Source organism: Parasteatoda tepidariorum, chromosome 1 (genome assembly GCF_043381705.1).
Source record: "Parasteatoda tepidariorum isolate YZ-2023 chromosome 1, CAS_Ptep_4.0, whole genome shotgun sequence".
NCBI classification, from domain to species: Eukaryota; Metazoa; Arthropoda; class Arachnida; order Araneae; family Theridiidae; genus Parasteatoda; species Parasteatoda tepidariorum.
Genome location: NC_092204.1, coordinates 82,607,565 through 82,622,693, shown reverse-complemented (window position 1 = coordinate 82,622,693; position 15,129 = coordinate 82,607,565). Strand labels below are relative to the sequence as shown.

At 29.3% G+C, this 15,129-nt stretch overlaps 1 protein-coding gene across 1 annotated transcript in view; it reads left to right on the top strand.

The window, feature by feature from the left end:
* The window catches only part of LOC107444857 (lysosomal alpha-glucosidase), a 40,518-nt gene that overhangs the window by 17,595 nt on the left and 7,794 nt on the right, over positions 1-15,129 (top strand). Inside the window, exons 10-14 of the mRNA XM_021145003.3 lie at positions 3,080-3,213; positions 6,373-6,524; positions 9,119-9,267; positions 10,387-10,471; positions 10,571-10,752. Coding sequence (XP_021000662.2) covers positions 3,080-3,213; positions 6,373-6,524; positions 9,119-9,267; positions 10,387-10,471; positions 10,571-10,752 — 702 coding nt within the window. The remainder of the gene's footprint in view (positions 1-3,079; positions 3,214-6,372; positions 6,525-9,118; positions 9,268-10,386; positions 10,472-10,570; positions 10,753-15,129) is intronic.

Below are 15,129 nucleotides of genomic sequence, written 5' to 3'. Positions count from 1 at the left end.
CTAATAGCGATGTTTAATGCAAAATTTACAAATTGCGAGTTAAAACAATATTTAATTGACATATCAAAATAATATTTGCTTTTTAAAAAATTAGCATTACTCATGTAGCAGTCTATCACTTGTATGAATTCTTTGACGATGTTAATTAAAAAAGTGTTACCTACTTAAAATTCTCTGGAATAATTAATATTATCACTGATAATATAAAAATGAGAAATTTAATTTCCCAACCAGAATATTTCAAATTTATAAAGTTCAAAAGCGTCTTAAAAACTGTTATTTTTGCATTGATCATTTTATAATGTTGCTTCTACTTTAATAAAATAAAGTTTAAAAAATTTAATAGCCAGCAAAACTCTATCTGTAATACAACAGGAAATTTCGTTTAGTTTGTTTCAAATCTAGAACCGTGTATGAATAATTTTAGGTCTAGTCATCTGGAGATTTAAATAAAAACTAGAAATTATTGTAAAGAAGGTTTTCTCTAATTACAAATTCATATTTACTAATTATTGTATGAGCAATCAATAGAATTTTTAAAAAATCTATTGGGAGTACAAATTAGTTCCCTCCGTTTTCAGAAGATAGCTCAGACTGTTATGAATGTTCATAGTGACAGCTGGTTTCGGTGGTTTAAGAGAGGTTAGACATCTGTCATTAATATTTAGTTTATATCGCTTTGAGTTTCATGCAAAAGTCTTATTTTTTACTTTGTTGAATATGTCAAATTTTGTGGTAACTAAGGACCATTTGCTGGAGGTTTAAATGTTTCTGCTTTAATTGCAAGAAAAGTGCTGCTGAAGCGTGTCGAATGCTTGTAGAAGTTAATGGTGACAATGTTTCAATTGATAAATCATGTTGAGAATGGTTTCGACGTTTTGTGAATGGTGAATGGGGAAAGAAGAATGGTGAATGGTGTTGTATACTATGAGCTGCTACAAACTGGCGATTCCATTACGTGCCATCGGTATAGGTCACAATTGATTCGTTTGAGTCGTGCATTAAGAGAAAAATGGCCGGAATACGAGCAAAGACATCACGAAGTTATTCTTCTGCATGATAACTGTCGGCCTCATGTCACAAAAGTCGTAAAATTTTATTTGGAAATGCTCAAGTGGGATATTTTGCCGCATCCGCTGTACTCACCAGACATTGCTCCTTCTGATTATTCTTTGTTTCGACGGATGAGGCACGATTTGGCAGGTCACCGGTTCACTTCTTTCGAAGAAATTGAAGGTTGGCCCCTGACTTGGATCGCCTCTAAAGACGAGATATTTTTTCGAGATTTAATTTGAAAATTGCCTGAGAGGTGGAAAAAAGTAATAGCCAGGGATAGACAATACTTTGATTAATCTGTTCATTCATTTTGTTCGAAAATAAATGCGTTTTTGACCACAAAAAAAGCGAACCGAACTAATTTGTATACCCAATATATGATTTAAAATAACAGTTTCTAGTAACTATATATTTTATCTTGTATTTTACTTTAATTGCTTAAGTTATTTTCTTGTTTTCGGATTTTTAAATATTTGCAAACTAATCATTTGTTCTCCAGTTAAGTTTATAAATGAAACATTTTCTTGACGCTTTCAACCATCCTTTCTCTTAATTAAAATTTTTAAGGCATGAATGCTTTGCACTAATGTTTTTTCAATGTGTTCACAAACAGGCAAAATGATAAAAATTAATTCATGCAAAATGCTTAAAAAAATTATAGTTAAAGTAAAGCTACGGCCTTTTTTTGAATATTTAATACAATCTTATCAAACAGTTTCTATGAACTCTTATTTTTTCTTTTATAGGTGGTGGTTTTTTATACCGTTTTTCAAAATGAAAGCTTTTACTTAATATAAATATGTCGTTCGTATAATTACTACGGGTCTCTTTTCATTGCAGGTTTTTTTTCCACAATTCTTTTCGTAAACATTTAGTTTTTAATTTAGAAGAATTTACCGCCTTTGATAAAAAAAATATTTTACAAATAAACATTTTTTTCAAACGTTCCTTAAATTTTTAATCATATCAGAATTTAGAGAAAAGAAACAAACGCGGTTTCTAATACAATAAAAAAAGAAACATACTTCATTAAAGACTCCGATTTCTTTTTTCAAAAATTAAATTTGAATGGATATTTTTAATCATTTAGTCTAAAGACAGTATTTTAATGCAAAAGCTTTTTTAAGCTATATAAATCTTACAAAAGTGAAGTTATTATGGAATTGATCTTTCTTCCTTATGAAAAGAGTGCTACAAAAATTTTAATTTCTTTGACAATTATGCAACAAAATTCGGGAATAAATAAAACATAAAATAAAATAAAACTTCACATATTTTTTCAAAAACTGATATCTTCAAACATTAACATCTTACGAAGTCTAAATTAAGGGCAATTTTATGTTTTTTTTCAGAAATTCTTTGGACCCATTCTTTTTATTTTTACCTCTTCGTTTTAGTGCTTTGTTTTTTCTCAAAACTTAAAATGTCAGTTTAAAAAAATATTTTTTCTTTAATTGTTGTTCGAATAAACCTGAATTTTAGTGTATAGTTCGGACCTGTGGGTAGTATGCCCCGGAGGGTTCACACTGTAATTGCCTCTCGTGGAGGCTCGACCAACTATTGATTATGAATAAAGTTTGTTTTTCTTTTCAATCTCACGTGTCCAAATACTTATTGGTCGATGGTATATATATATATTGCTNAACCAACGCGAAATTTTAAAGTTGGTAGAGAATTTATTTTGTTTGGAAATACAAAATATTGAAAAGCAAAATAAGTATTGTGCATTTTAAATTCATTCTTCTTTCACTTTTTTTGTTTACATAAACTAACGAGCGTAAACTCTGATGCCAAAATTGAATATATATATATATATATATATATATGAATTAAAAAGAAATTAATTAATAATTTATAAAAATATATTCAAAAAATTCTATTTAAAAATTGTGTTCTGAAAATTATAATTTTTTCAGAGAATAATAAAATATTTACAAATGTAATTGGATTTACATTTTTTGAAATTTCTACTGCTTTTGTCCAAATGTGTTAAAAAAAAACATGATTTTTTTCTATAATGCAGTGCTATGAAGGATATAAGAAATAAACGTCCTTTTCTGTTGTCCCGTGCCACACATGCAGGACAAGGTGTTTATACCAGCCATTGGAGTGGTGATATAACATCTGATTGGGATGATCTTCGATACACAATTCCGTGTGAGTTTTTAATAAACATTCCTTTTCTGTTTAAAAATGTCAGTTTTGTAGTTTGAGTTGTTATAGGTTGAATGAATTAAATAATTCTGCAAAATTAGGTCTGTCTTTCATTCATTTTTCTTATTCCTGGCAATTGAATATCTATCGGTCAAGCACCTAAAACAATTCTATTAGAGCCTTAAAACAGGGTCAATCATAGGTCATATGATGGTAATTTAATGTTTTTCCTCTATTTCTGTTTTTCCTCTTCTTTAACTTCTACTACTTTCTTTAAAAAAAATTCTTCCTCTTCTACTGCCTTTATTTTTAATACTGCTTTGAATTCTTTTTTCTACATTTTCCTTTTCTGTCCTGCAGTGAACTAATCGTAAAAACAAGGTTCCCAGTAGGAAACCGAAGCTAAACATCACTGGATGCGGTTAGTAAGCTAGTGGGTAACAGCTTTAATCAACCTTCGTAGGGGCCGAGGGTGCTTGGTATCGGACCTTGTTAAACTGTTCTACCGTGAAGTGCTCGACTTCGTGCGCAGGTCGTCGGGCTTCTGTCGGGGAGCTATCTCCTCTGCAGAGGATCAAAATTGTGATGGCTTGTCTTCGGATCATCCTCAAGAATGTTTCTCAGACACCAATAGCCCATTGTGTGGCTCCAGTGCGATGTAAATAAAGTAACTACCTTCTTCTTCTGCTTCTTCCACTTCTTCTATTACTGCTTCGATTTCTTTTTTTTTTCTACTTCTTCTTATACAACTTCTCTTCCTCTATTTTTTGTAAAATAATACCTCAGAAAACTATCGTTTGCAAATTTTTTACTCATGATTATTATGTTTCATTTTCTATATCGTTTATCATATCGTTTGAGCACTTTTAATTTTTTAATAGAATTGTAATTGAAAATAGTTTATTCTTGGCTTGCTCTATACCTTTCCTAAGGTTAGTTTGCGTTGAGTTTTTCCTTGAAAATTTAATAAATATTTCTCTTTTATAATAAGTATTTGTAATTTATTAGCTTAAAGTAGCTAAGCTAGAAGTTTTAACTCAACTTTTAATGATCTTTACTCCCCCCCCATTATACTTTTTCTACAACTTCTCCTTCTTCTGCAACTTCTTCCTCTTCTACAACTTCTCGTACGTCTATTTCTTTTTTAACAATAGATCGATTATTATTTCGGGAATGACGTGACTTGCAATACTTTTTCTTATTGAGCTTTTCCAAATTTATTTTAATTATTCACTTATATTTTCATTAAAAAAAACATATAATCTCCCATTCTTCGATGGATATTGCATCAGATCTTCCACAAAGGGACAGAATGCTTTAAGTGAATTAGATGTTTGCATTTACAGTTTCCAAAAATTATTTACTTGCATTATCACCGAACATGACACTTAGTTTATTTATTTATTTATATATATATATATATATATATATATATCTGTTATGCTTTGAAAGCCTAAACATTGTAAGTTCGTAGTGTGGCCGGTGCTTCTTGAAAAAGATACAGGAAAATACAGGAATCATAATATAATTTTATTAAAGTAAGGGCCAGAGCCCCAGAATGACAACCTTACATGCTGGTGGATAGGTATAGAATAGCACATTTGACCTTGGAAAGAGNGAGAGAGAGAGAGAGAGAGAGAGAGAGAGAGAGAGAGAGAGAGAGAGAGAGAGAGAGAGAGAGAGAGAGAGAGAGAGAGAGAGAGAGAGAGAGAGAGAGAGAGAGAGAGAGAGAGAGAGAGAGAGAGAGAGAGAGAGAGATAGAGAGAGAGAGAGAGAGAGAGAGAGAGAGAGAGAGAGAGAGAGTTTTTTTTTGTTGCAAATATTGTTACCCTTAATTTGCAAATACTGTCACCCTTAGTACCGAAATTGAAATACCACAAATATAACTGATTTTATGATATTCTTACAATCATAAATAATACTTAAAATTATTTAGTTACTATGATATGACTTTTCTAAAATTTTTACTGCAGTAAAATTATTTAAAATTCTGATGCTAAGGGAAGCTATGTTGAATTAAGATCGTCTGTGAAATAAAACGAATGCGAGAAAAGAGAAGAAAAAAAATTAAAAAATATTGAAATGAAAGGAAGAAAAAATTGTTTTTCTTCTCATTACCAAGAAGAAGACTTAGAAGAAGACACTAGGAGAAGAAGAGCACAGATACTCATACATGTGACCTATGACGTCGGCGGCAGCTGATCATTGGGTCGACTTTTCGTGTTTTTCATGGTCACTGTGTAGAAAACCATCCCCAACACTCCAGAAGTCCTCAGGTGCTTTGATCGTAAAGAAAAGGAAGAAAAAAGAAAAATGAAGTTTGTCTAAGAAACGAAGGACCTGGAAAAACAAAACATGCATTTGTTTTCGCTTTCCCGCAGTACTTGAGACTGGATCCTTAGAACTGCTACTGTCGTCACCAGGGTGGCATTGTACCTTGTACAGTGTTTTACCCAACTCTTACGTGGAGGTTTGGCGACGCTGGCACGTTTAACATGCCAGCATGACATACTGGCCAGGTACATGCTTACTGGCATTACGCGTATGAATGAAACGAAAAGTTAAGAAATTCTGTGAGCTGTATTGAAGCGACGACAGCACTTGGAAAGTTGCTTTGTGTGCACATGATGGCACTGACTTTCCTACGTTGTGCTACCAGTTGTCCAATATCTCCCCTTCTCTCTTATAAGAAAACTGGCAAAATGGGGTGTTAAAGTAGAGCTAAGTTTCTCCGTATAAGTTAGAATGTTAATGAACGTAAAGTTAATTAAATACAGCTTCGTATTGAAGATCAAATTTGTTAATATGCTTCTTTAACTTAACTTAGATTTATTATTTGTTTATGCAGTTTATGTAATTGTGATATAGTTTCGTTTTTTTGCACATGGCAACTTCAATGCATAATTTGTTTGTTTATGTCCTACATGGCTTCATGCCTGTCCTTGTGTTAAGCAAGAAATATATAGTGAAAAAAACTGAAATCTTTCTGAAGAACTTGTCACTTAAAAGAATTGATACTTGTCGGGCTTAGCTTTAGAATGGAAACAACAGTTGCTGACGTAAGAAAATGCCACGTTTTCGCAACCAATCAGGATCGAAATACCCATACTATGTCACTTTCAGGTATCTTATAGTTACACATACATTTTCTCCATTTTGCAGTTATGATGGTGTTCAACATGTATGGCATGCCCATGGTTGGTTCTGACATTTGCGGATTCCGTCTAAATACCACTGAAGAGTTGTGCGCCCGTTGGCAAGCACTCGGAGCATTTTACCCATTTTCTAGAAATCATAACGATTTTGATACCATAGTAAGTATGAGTTTTAATTATTTTAAACAATTTCTACTGATATTATTGATTTAATAAAAACAGTAGCAAAATTTTACAAATTGTAAGCTACCAGTGATAAACTTGGTAACATGCGTAAGCAATCCATCACACAGTAATATGAATTTGCAGTAGAGATTTGACTTAAGTATGACTGTTGGCAACAGCATAAAGTTTTTCTTTGCATCAGCCTGATGCAAAATAAAACTCAATTGTTTAGCTAACGTTGAAACGTATTTTTACCACGTTTATGTCAACTTGCCTTCGTGTATGTCTGTTCGGGTGGAATTTTGTAATCGATTTTATACTAACTTCCCGACTAGCTACAGACTTCAAATTTTACACATAATTCAGAATTGGATGACAATGCATGAAAATGAAGAGAAAAAAGACATACAAAGTAAAATAAAATTAAAGAAAAATTAATATTTTCGCGATTGTCTTTTGTCGATTCGATTATTTCAAATCAGTGTCACATGTCAGTTGAAAAGTTTTGTGTACAGTGAGTGAAAAAATTGAGATTTTGGAAGTGAGAACAAAAAAATAAAAATAATATTTTTAAAAACCACGTTTTTGTAGTTAAGAATAATAATTAAAAATTGAAAATTCGAAAAACGTGGGGTGCATGAAATACATAACAGTACATATACACATTTTCTTACTCATACACATGCGCAACCACATACACATTCACATTCAGATACAATTACAGATAGACATGCACATATTCTCATGAGCACACATACTGTTAATGCTATGTTTTTCATGCGCCCTACGTTTTTCGTTTTTCAAATTTTTGTTTTTTAATTATTATTCTCCACAACAAAAACGTGGTTTTTAAAAATATTATTTTGATTCTTTTTTACTGATAAACTTTTTTTTCTCCATAATATTTCAGTTACTAAAATGAACAAAATTACATACTAGAAATTTATTTTCATTGGCTAGTCTGACAAAAGTTTCCTTTAAAATCACTTTCTAGGCTTTTCAGAAAAAAGGACGAACAAATATGAACATTATATTTAGAAAAACACTAATATTTGGAAAACAGGTGAAAATAATTTTTAAGCAACCCTGTCAGTAAATGGCGGATATTTGTTATGATTTTCCTTTTTAAAATAATAAAAATAAAAAAGAGGATTTTATGAACCGTTATCTTTTTAAACATTTACTTTTAATTTGGGAAATGAATTTTCAAGCTTTTTTTACAGCTATTGTCTATAAGCTGGTCGAAATTTGAACGTTATTTTTAATTAATTTTTTGCATTAAACGAGAATAAACAGTAAGTCTATACTTAAAAGTATAGAAAAACAGGCTCAAAAATTATACTTATTGTTATTTCAATCTATCTATAATTCATTTCTCAAGCGTATAAAATAGATTATGGAATTTAACTAACGTTGAAAATGCATTGTTTACTGATAAAATTTATCTTTTATCAGATTACAGTCAATAAAATGAAGAAAATTATATTATCGAAATTTACTTTATTTTTTATTGTTTCTGACACGAGCTTTAGTTAAAATTACTTCACAGATTCTTTAGGGAAAGAAAACAAAAATAACCTTAATATGCAGAAAAAAATTAATATTTCAAAAATGAGGAAATATTTTTATGCAACCGAGTCAGTAAATGACGAATTTTCGCTCTCTGTTTCTTCTATAAAATATAAAAAATTAAAAATAGGATTCTCTGCACCATTTTTTTTATTCTTTTGTTTTTAAGCTGGAAAATGAATTTTCAAATTTTCTTTACACTTATAGTCTACAAACTTTGAAATTTGAAAGTTAATTTTGATTTGTATTTTGAATTAACCCGTTGATGNATTGATATGGCTCTATATAGATGCTTTGGCTATATTGATATAATATTAGAAAGCACTCCTTTTTGCTGATGTAGTCGTGTGAGCTGATGAAGAGATTATGTCTTTTCATTTTTTTGTTTACCGGCGGCTTTATAATATACATTTTCTTGTAATATTTTTCTAAAATATTTTTTAACAAAATATTTTTTTTAAATACTTTTTCTTCTTCTCTTTCCATTAATCTTTATTATTTTCCATGTTTTCTCGATATTTTTAACTTATATATATATATTCTTATGCTTTCATTAAAAGAGCAAAAATGTATTTTCGTATTTTTTAATTATAAAAAGCAGATTAATAGTTACTAAAACAATCTGTTAGATTATTGGAATTATATTTGTATTAAAATTTAAAATCCAAAAGCAGTAGTTTGAAAAGCATTTTTTTATTCATGTTCACAAATTTATCAATCATTGATTTTGTAACTTAAAGAAATTTCAATGATAAATAAACTCTTTCTCTCAGATCTAAGTATCTGCAAATTTATGAAAAGAAGCATGAAAAATATCTTTAATAAATATGTTTTACTGTATTTATATGATTCAATTTCTAAACGTATAATATATATTATTTCCAGCTAAATGTCATTTCATAATAAATCATTGATATTATTTGGAAAGAAAAATTTTAATATTTTCCGTGTTCTTAAAGAAGGAAAAAAAAATATTTTTGAGTTTGGACTTAACATTTTATCTTTTATTCTATTTTTAGGAGCAAGATCCAGCTTTCCTGGGTGGAGATGTACTCGAGGCAACAAAAAATGCCTTGGGAACTCGTTATTATCTTCTTCCATATTTTTACTATCTATTCTATAGAAGTCACGTTTTTGGTGAAACAGCTGTGAGACCATTGTTTTTCGAGTATGCATGTTACTATTATAGAATAGTTAAAGAGTTTTTTTTTTTTAAATTATCCCATATAAAGTTCATTGCAATTTTTTTTTATAGTTTCTGTTTGGTTTTTTCCTTGTATTTATTAGAAAAAATTAACAATTTGATTAAGCTATTTTCAGATTTAAAAGCAAAAATGTAAATAATGAAAGAAATACCTCTATAATGATAGAACCATTCGTTTTATTTGAAAATTGCAATGATTATTTTGTTTTAAATTTTTTTTATCGTTTCAGGATAAAGTATTAAAATTACAAAAAAAGACAGGAATAAATAATTTAATAAAATCATGTTTAAGCAAAATACCATTATGATCAATGTATAAATATTTTTACTGCAATACAATTTTCAGATGAATTTCTAAAAGATATTTATTGTGCATGATTTTAAACTTTAAAACTTCGCTTGGCTATAAACTAATAGTAACCGGTTAGACTCGGTGAGTGTTAATTCAAAAAATAATAATTAAAAAAACTGAAATTCTTTAAAATGATTTGGTTGCTTTTTACTCAAAACTAAAATGTAATTAATTTGAAATATTTTTTAATTCTTTTGTTGCTTTTGTTATCAATCTATTTAACTGCTATTACTCCCATATTAGCATATCCTAGAATCATATTTTTTACACTCAGTTTTTTTAGTAAAAAAATGTATGTTCAGGATTTAGGTTCTATTATACATTTTAGCAAAAATTGCCGTACAATTTTCTAGTTTTAAATAAGCATTTAACTTGCTAAACTTTGAATAAATTGAATGTATATTTAAAAGTTTTAGCAGTTTTTGTAAAAATGTTATAATTTTTTCACAATTAAACAATTTCTAATGAATATAATAAATACAAAATATTTAATAAATAAAATTCTATTTAAAATCTATAACAACAGTGTTCGTTTGATATAATAAATGGAGTGAAACTGTCTGCCTTACGTTTAACAGCATAATTAAGAAACGAAAAAATAAATAATTAACTCCATGCATTGTAACATCATTGAATTCATACATTCACATAAGTCTAATTCAAATCTCTGAATCAGTACCCAATATAATATTTAAGTTTATCTATATTCATTTATATGTATTTTTTAATAGATTTCCTAGCGATCAAACTGCATTAAGTATAGACGAAGCCTTTCTTTGGGGACCTGCTCTCTATGTAATTCCGGCCTTATATCCGGTAAGTTCAGAAGCGACTGAATATAACCGAGAAAAATTTCATATCTAATAGAAAAATATAAATTGTTAAATTTATTACATCTTTGTTTTTTGACTGTAGGGCATTAAGGAAGTGGAAGCTTATTTTCCAAAAGCTGTGTGGTATGATTTCTATGATGGAAAGCGTATTACTGATAAGGCTGAGAATAAAACGCTTTCTGCTAACATTACTCACATCAATTTGGCTGTGCGAGGTGGATATATATTGCCTCTGCAGTTACCTGCTCAAACGGTCGCTGACAGGTGAGTTATTTTTATTTAGTTTTATCACCATCGACAAACATTCGTTTGACGTTGTTGATGTAAGGCACTAATCTTTCAACATGATTGGCATACTAATCTTCGAAAGGGTTATTTTGAAAAGAACCAATTGAAGTAAATAATACACAGTGGAGAATAAGAAAGGAAGTGAACAAGACTATTTAATGAGACAAAAAAGCATAATTCGATTTATTGAATTCAAATGTTTGGCATGTCTGGGCACATTGAGAGATTAAATCATAATAGAAATCAGAAAAAAAATGGAAACATTTGAGACCTAAAAAAAGACCGAAAAAGAGATGATTGGACGATGCCACTAAGTATGTAACCACCTTGACGGAGATTGTTGCTGTTGTAGTTCATTTACGTCACACTAGAGCTGCACAATGGGCTACTGGCGACGGTGTGGAAAACATTCCTGAGGATGATCCGAAGACATGCCATCACAATTTTGATCCTCTGCAGAGGGGATGGCACCCCGCTTCGATAGCCCGATGACCTGCTCGCGAAGTCAAGCACTTTACGGTAAAACAGTTTAACGAGGACCAATACTGCACATCCTCGCTCCCTACGCAGGCTGATCCAAGTGGTCACCCACCCGCACACTGACCGTAGCCAGTGATGCTTGACTTCGGCGATCTGCTGGGAACCGTGTCTTAACGATCAGTTCACTGCGGGATACCTTGACGGAGAAAGTTGAAGACGAAAAATAGGAAAGTCTCACAGAGGCCAAGACTCACAGAGGGATGTAGTGTTTTTTAGGTAAGTAAGTAAAAAGATTGAATCCGAATTGAAAAAAAAAAAGAGTTTCTGATTTATAAAGAAGAGTCAGAAACATTTGTTCAGAATAATATTTTTCTTCCTAAAGGAGAAAAAAATCCTCAAATTTATCAAGGTTGCACAATGGCAATGAGGCTAAAATTCATACTCAATCTAAATATTGAGGATATTTTACATTAGCAGGGCATGCCTATTAAAGCATCAAAAAACTACTTTTTAATTCAGTTATACTTTTCGTGAAGTATTTATTTATATATATTATTTTTAAATTTCTACGATTTTTTACTCCAAAACCTGTATTTAAATTTATGAAAGCATTACAAAAATTGCTTTCTAATTTGTTAGTTGAATTTCTATTATTTTTATTCCAAACTTGTTTTTAAGCTTTTTTAAGAATTCAATAAACTATTTTCTGATTCGCTAATATTTTCTTTTATTTTTATTCGAAACTTTTACTGTTTTATTATAAACTTGTTTTTAAGCGTTTTAAAGTATTCAAAACTACTTTTTTTATTTGTTAAAATAATTCATGTTGGAAATAAACTAATTATAAATTTGGTAATTGTTTACATAATACAAATACTAGTCTGTTTTATTATTTAAATATTTAAATACTTTAATTATCTACGCTGAGAGAAAAGGTATGGTTGAAACTACCAGAAATTCATAAAGTATATCATATATCTGGCTCTATGAGAACACCAAATCGTTCGGTAATTTTTCTTGAAGTGCTTTGATAATGATTATGGTAAAATTAACAAAAATTATGGTTTCATAATGTGCGACAAAATTTGGTGAATGCGGGAAAATTTTTCAATTTCAGCATGATTTCTTAAAGAATAGGATAAAAACCCTTTATTCTATTAAATTTCATTTTCAGTTTTGTATTTTTTACTAAATGCGTGGTAATAAGAAATATAATTTTGAAAGCCAGAATTTCCGGTAAACTGCTACCATACGAGCTGAAAAATACCAAATTAATAGCTTAAATACCATATATTTTGGTTTTGTCAACCAAAATTATGCTTGTTCTGTTTACCAAATATGTCATTAAAATGAAGTACGGTATTTTTGATAGAATTTTTACGCGAAAACATTTATTTGATTTATGATACCGTTCGCGGATTAAAAAAGTATTTACTATTAAAAAATGCATAATTATATCTCTTTTTGATATATATTATGTATAGGAAAAATCTCAATATATATATATATATATATGTGTAGTTNTGCAGCAACATATAGTAAGATATTTCATTTTATAAAACTGGAGCATTAAAATTGAAAGATTTAATCCTTATTTTGTTTGCCAATAATAATTTTCTCTCCATGACGTTTACAATTGCAAATTCTAACAATACATATCAAGAACTAATAATGATTATGATTAGCTTTGCTGATTTTCAATTTGATAGTAAAATTCAATTAATACGTTAATCATTTAAACTCTTTTTATTGCAATTCAACTTAGTTTAAATTCTGACTACCAGTGTTATGTTGTTATGAACTAATTGCATACTTCGATCTTAATTTATAGATATAGGATTAATTTTTCAAACTTACGTTTCGTTCATTCTAAGACACCGTATAACTGACATTTAAAATTATATTCATTTTCTTTCATTTAATTATCTAACGTAATCTAAATGATAGCAGCTTTGCTTGCTGACATGCAATTTTAATTAGCTATAAACATTACAAATAACATTCCCGACTTAAAAATTTCATTTTCTGTAACGTTTTGTAATTTAATTTTCACATTATATATGAAGTTAAATTATAAGTGGTTTTAATTTAATTTTGGCATGTCTACATATAAGAGAAACTTTTTTAAATAATTAATAAAATATTTTATATTGCTTTGGAAGAATAAAAAATATATAGCGTTGCGTTTTAAATTAAATGATTGTAGGAAAGAATATGTTTTGCACATTCCAAATGTTTTATATTACAATTAATTTATCAAAAGTTAATATGACATGAATATTATTACGCCTTTGAGAAACCTTGCTCATTTTCATATTTAACTTAATTAGAAAACGAAATAAGCTTTAGCTTGTTTTTCCCTTTTTTGTTAATTTTAATCAATTTTTTTCTGTGATCATATTATTCATGGTTTTTCAAGTTAAAAAGAGTTTGATTCAATATAAAGCTAAGAGTCTCTTTCAAATTGTTCAAAAAAGAAACTTTGGTGAAACAACATTTAGATAATAATATGCTTCTGTGAATTGAGCTGTCATCTACAGTAAATTCTAGAAGCTTGTGAACCACCTGCATGAAAAAAATACTAAGAAACAGTTTAATTTAAAAATGTCACTTTAAAAAATGTGCTTTCAATAAACTCTCTCTGCCCTAAGCCATCGATATCTAAAGATAGATAACGAGGAATTATTTTACTCTTATTTTGATTTAAAAAAATTGGAAAAACGTGTACATAATTTGTTACACATTTTTTTTAAGGAAAAGATTATTAAAAAAGAAAAAGGTTCAATAATTTATTCATTTTAATTTTGATTTTACTTTCAAAAAATGACTATGAATTAAAATAGGTTATAAGCATTTAATATTTGCAAATATTACATTTGTAAATAAAGAATAACACAGAAGTATTGTTTACCTGTGAAATATTTCTTTAATTCCTAACATTCCTAAATTAAAGATATTTACTAACATTTATTTATCATTCTCTCTTAGTATTCTCTGCTCTTATCATTATTTTTAATTATTTTTTCAAATTAAATTTTAAAAAACGGTATTTTCTCTATTATAAAGTAATATACTTTCCTTATTAAAAAGTAATCAATAATATTACCTTACATTGCGTAACATTTTATGATCAACATATTTGGGAGATTTCTCAAATTTACGTCAGCTTCCGGACGCTCTCGTACGTAAGGTTTCAAGAAATTGCGTGTGAGTCCGTGAAAAAATATCGAACTTACATAAGGGAAAATAAGGGATTTAGCCAAAATCAGTAAATTAAAAACGCTAATGTAGTGGAATATCATTTTAACTTTGGCCGCAAAATCAAAACAAACTTTTACAATGAACGTAGACGTTCTCTACAAAGCTGTGGTATACGACTCAAAATACTTTGTTCTACGTAAAATTGTGGTTCTGTGAGCAGAAAAATTTGGTAGATTTCGATGAAGTCAGTAATAAGGCATATTATTTAGATTTGTTGCCGGAGATTGAATAAATTTAGTTTCTGCATGTGATCCACAAACAACCATAGCTTACAATAGTTTGCTTTAAACTACACATGTAAGATAATCGCAATACATCACGATTCATTTTTGAATTTCATCAATATATTTCTTCCAATTCGCATTCCACGTCCATGTTTTTAGTTTGAAGGTCAACTTAAACAGAAAACAACCTTTAACATCCATAAACAGGGTATCTGTAGCCTTGTTTTTGTAACGTTAATTACGCCAACATAACGTAAAGATTCGTAGCATTTAAAATGAACGCGAGCATGCGCAGTTGCTTCACATCTTACGTACGGGAGAACACAGAAGCTGTACGGTAATACGGTAAAAGTGTGAAATCTCCCTATTTAAATATATATTTAAACAT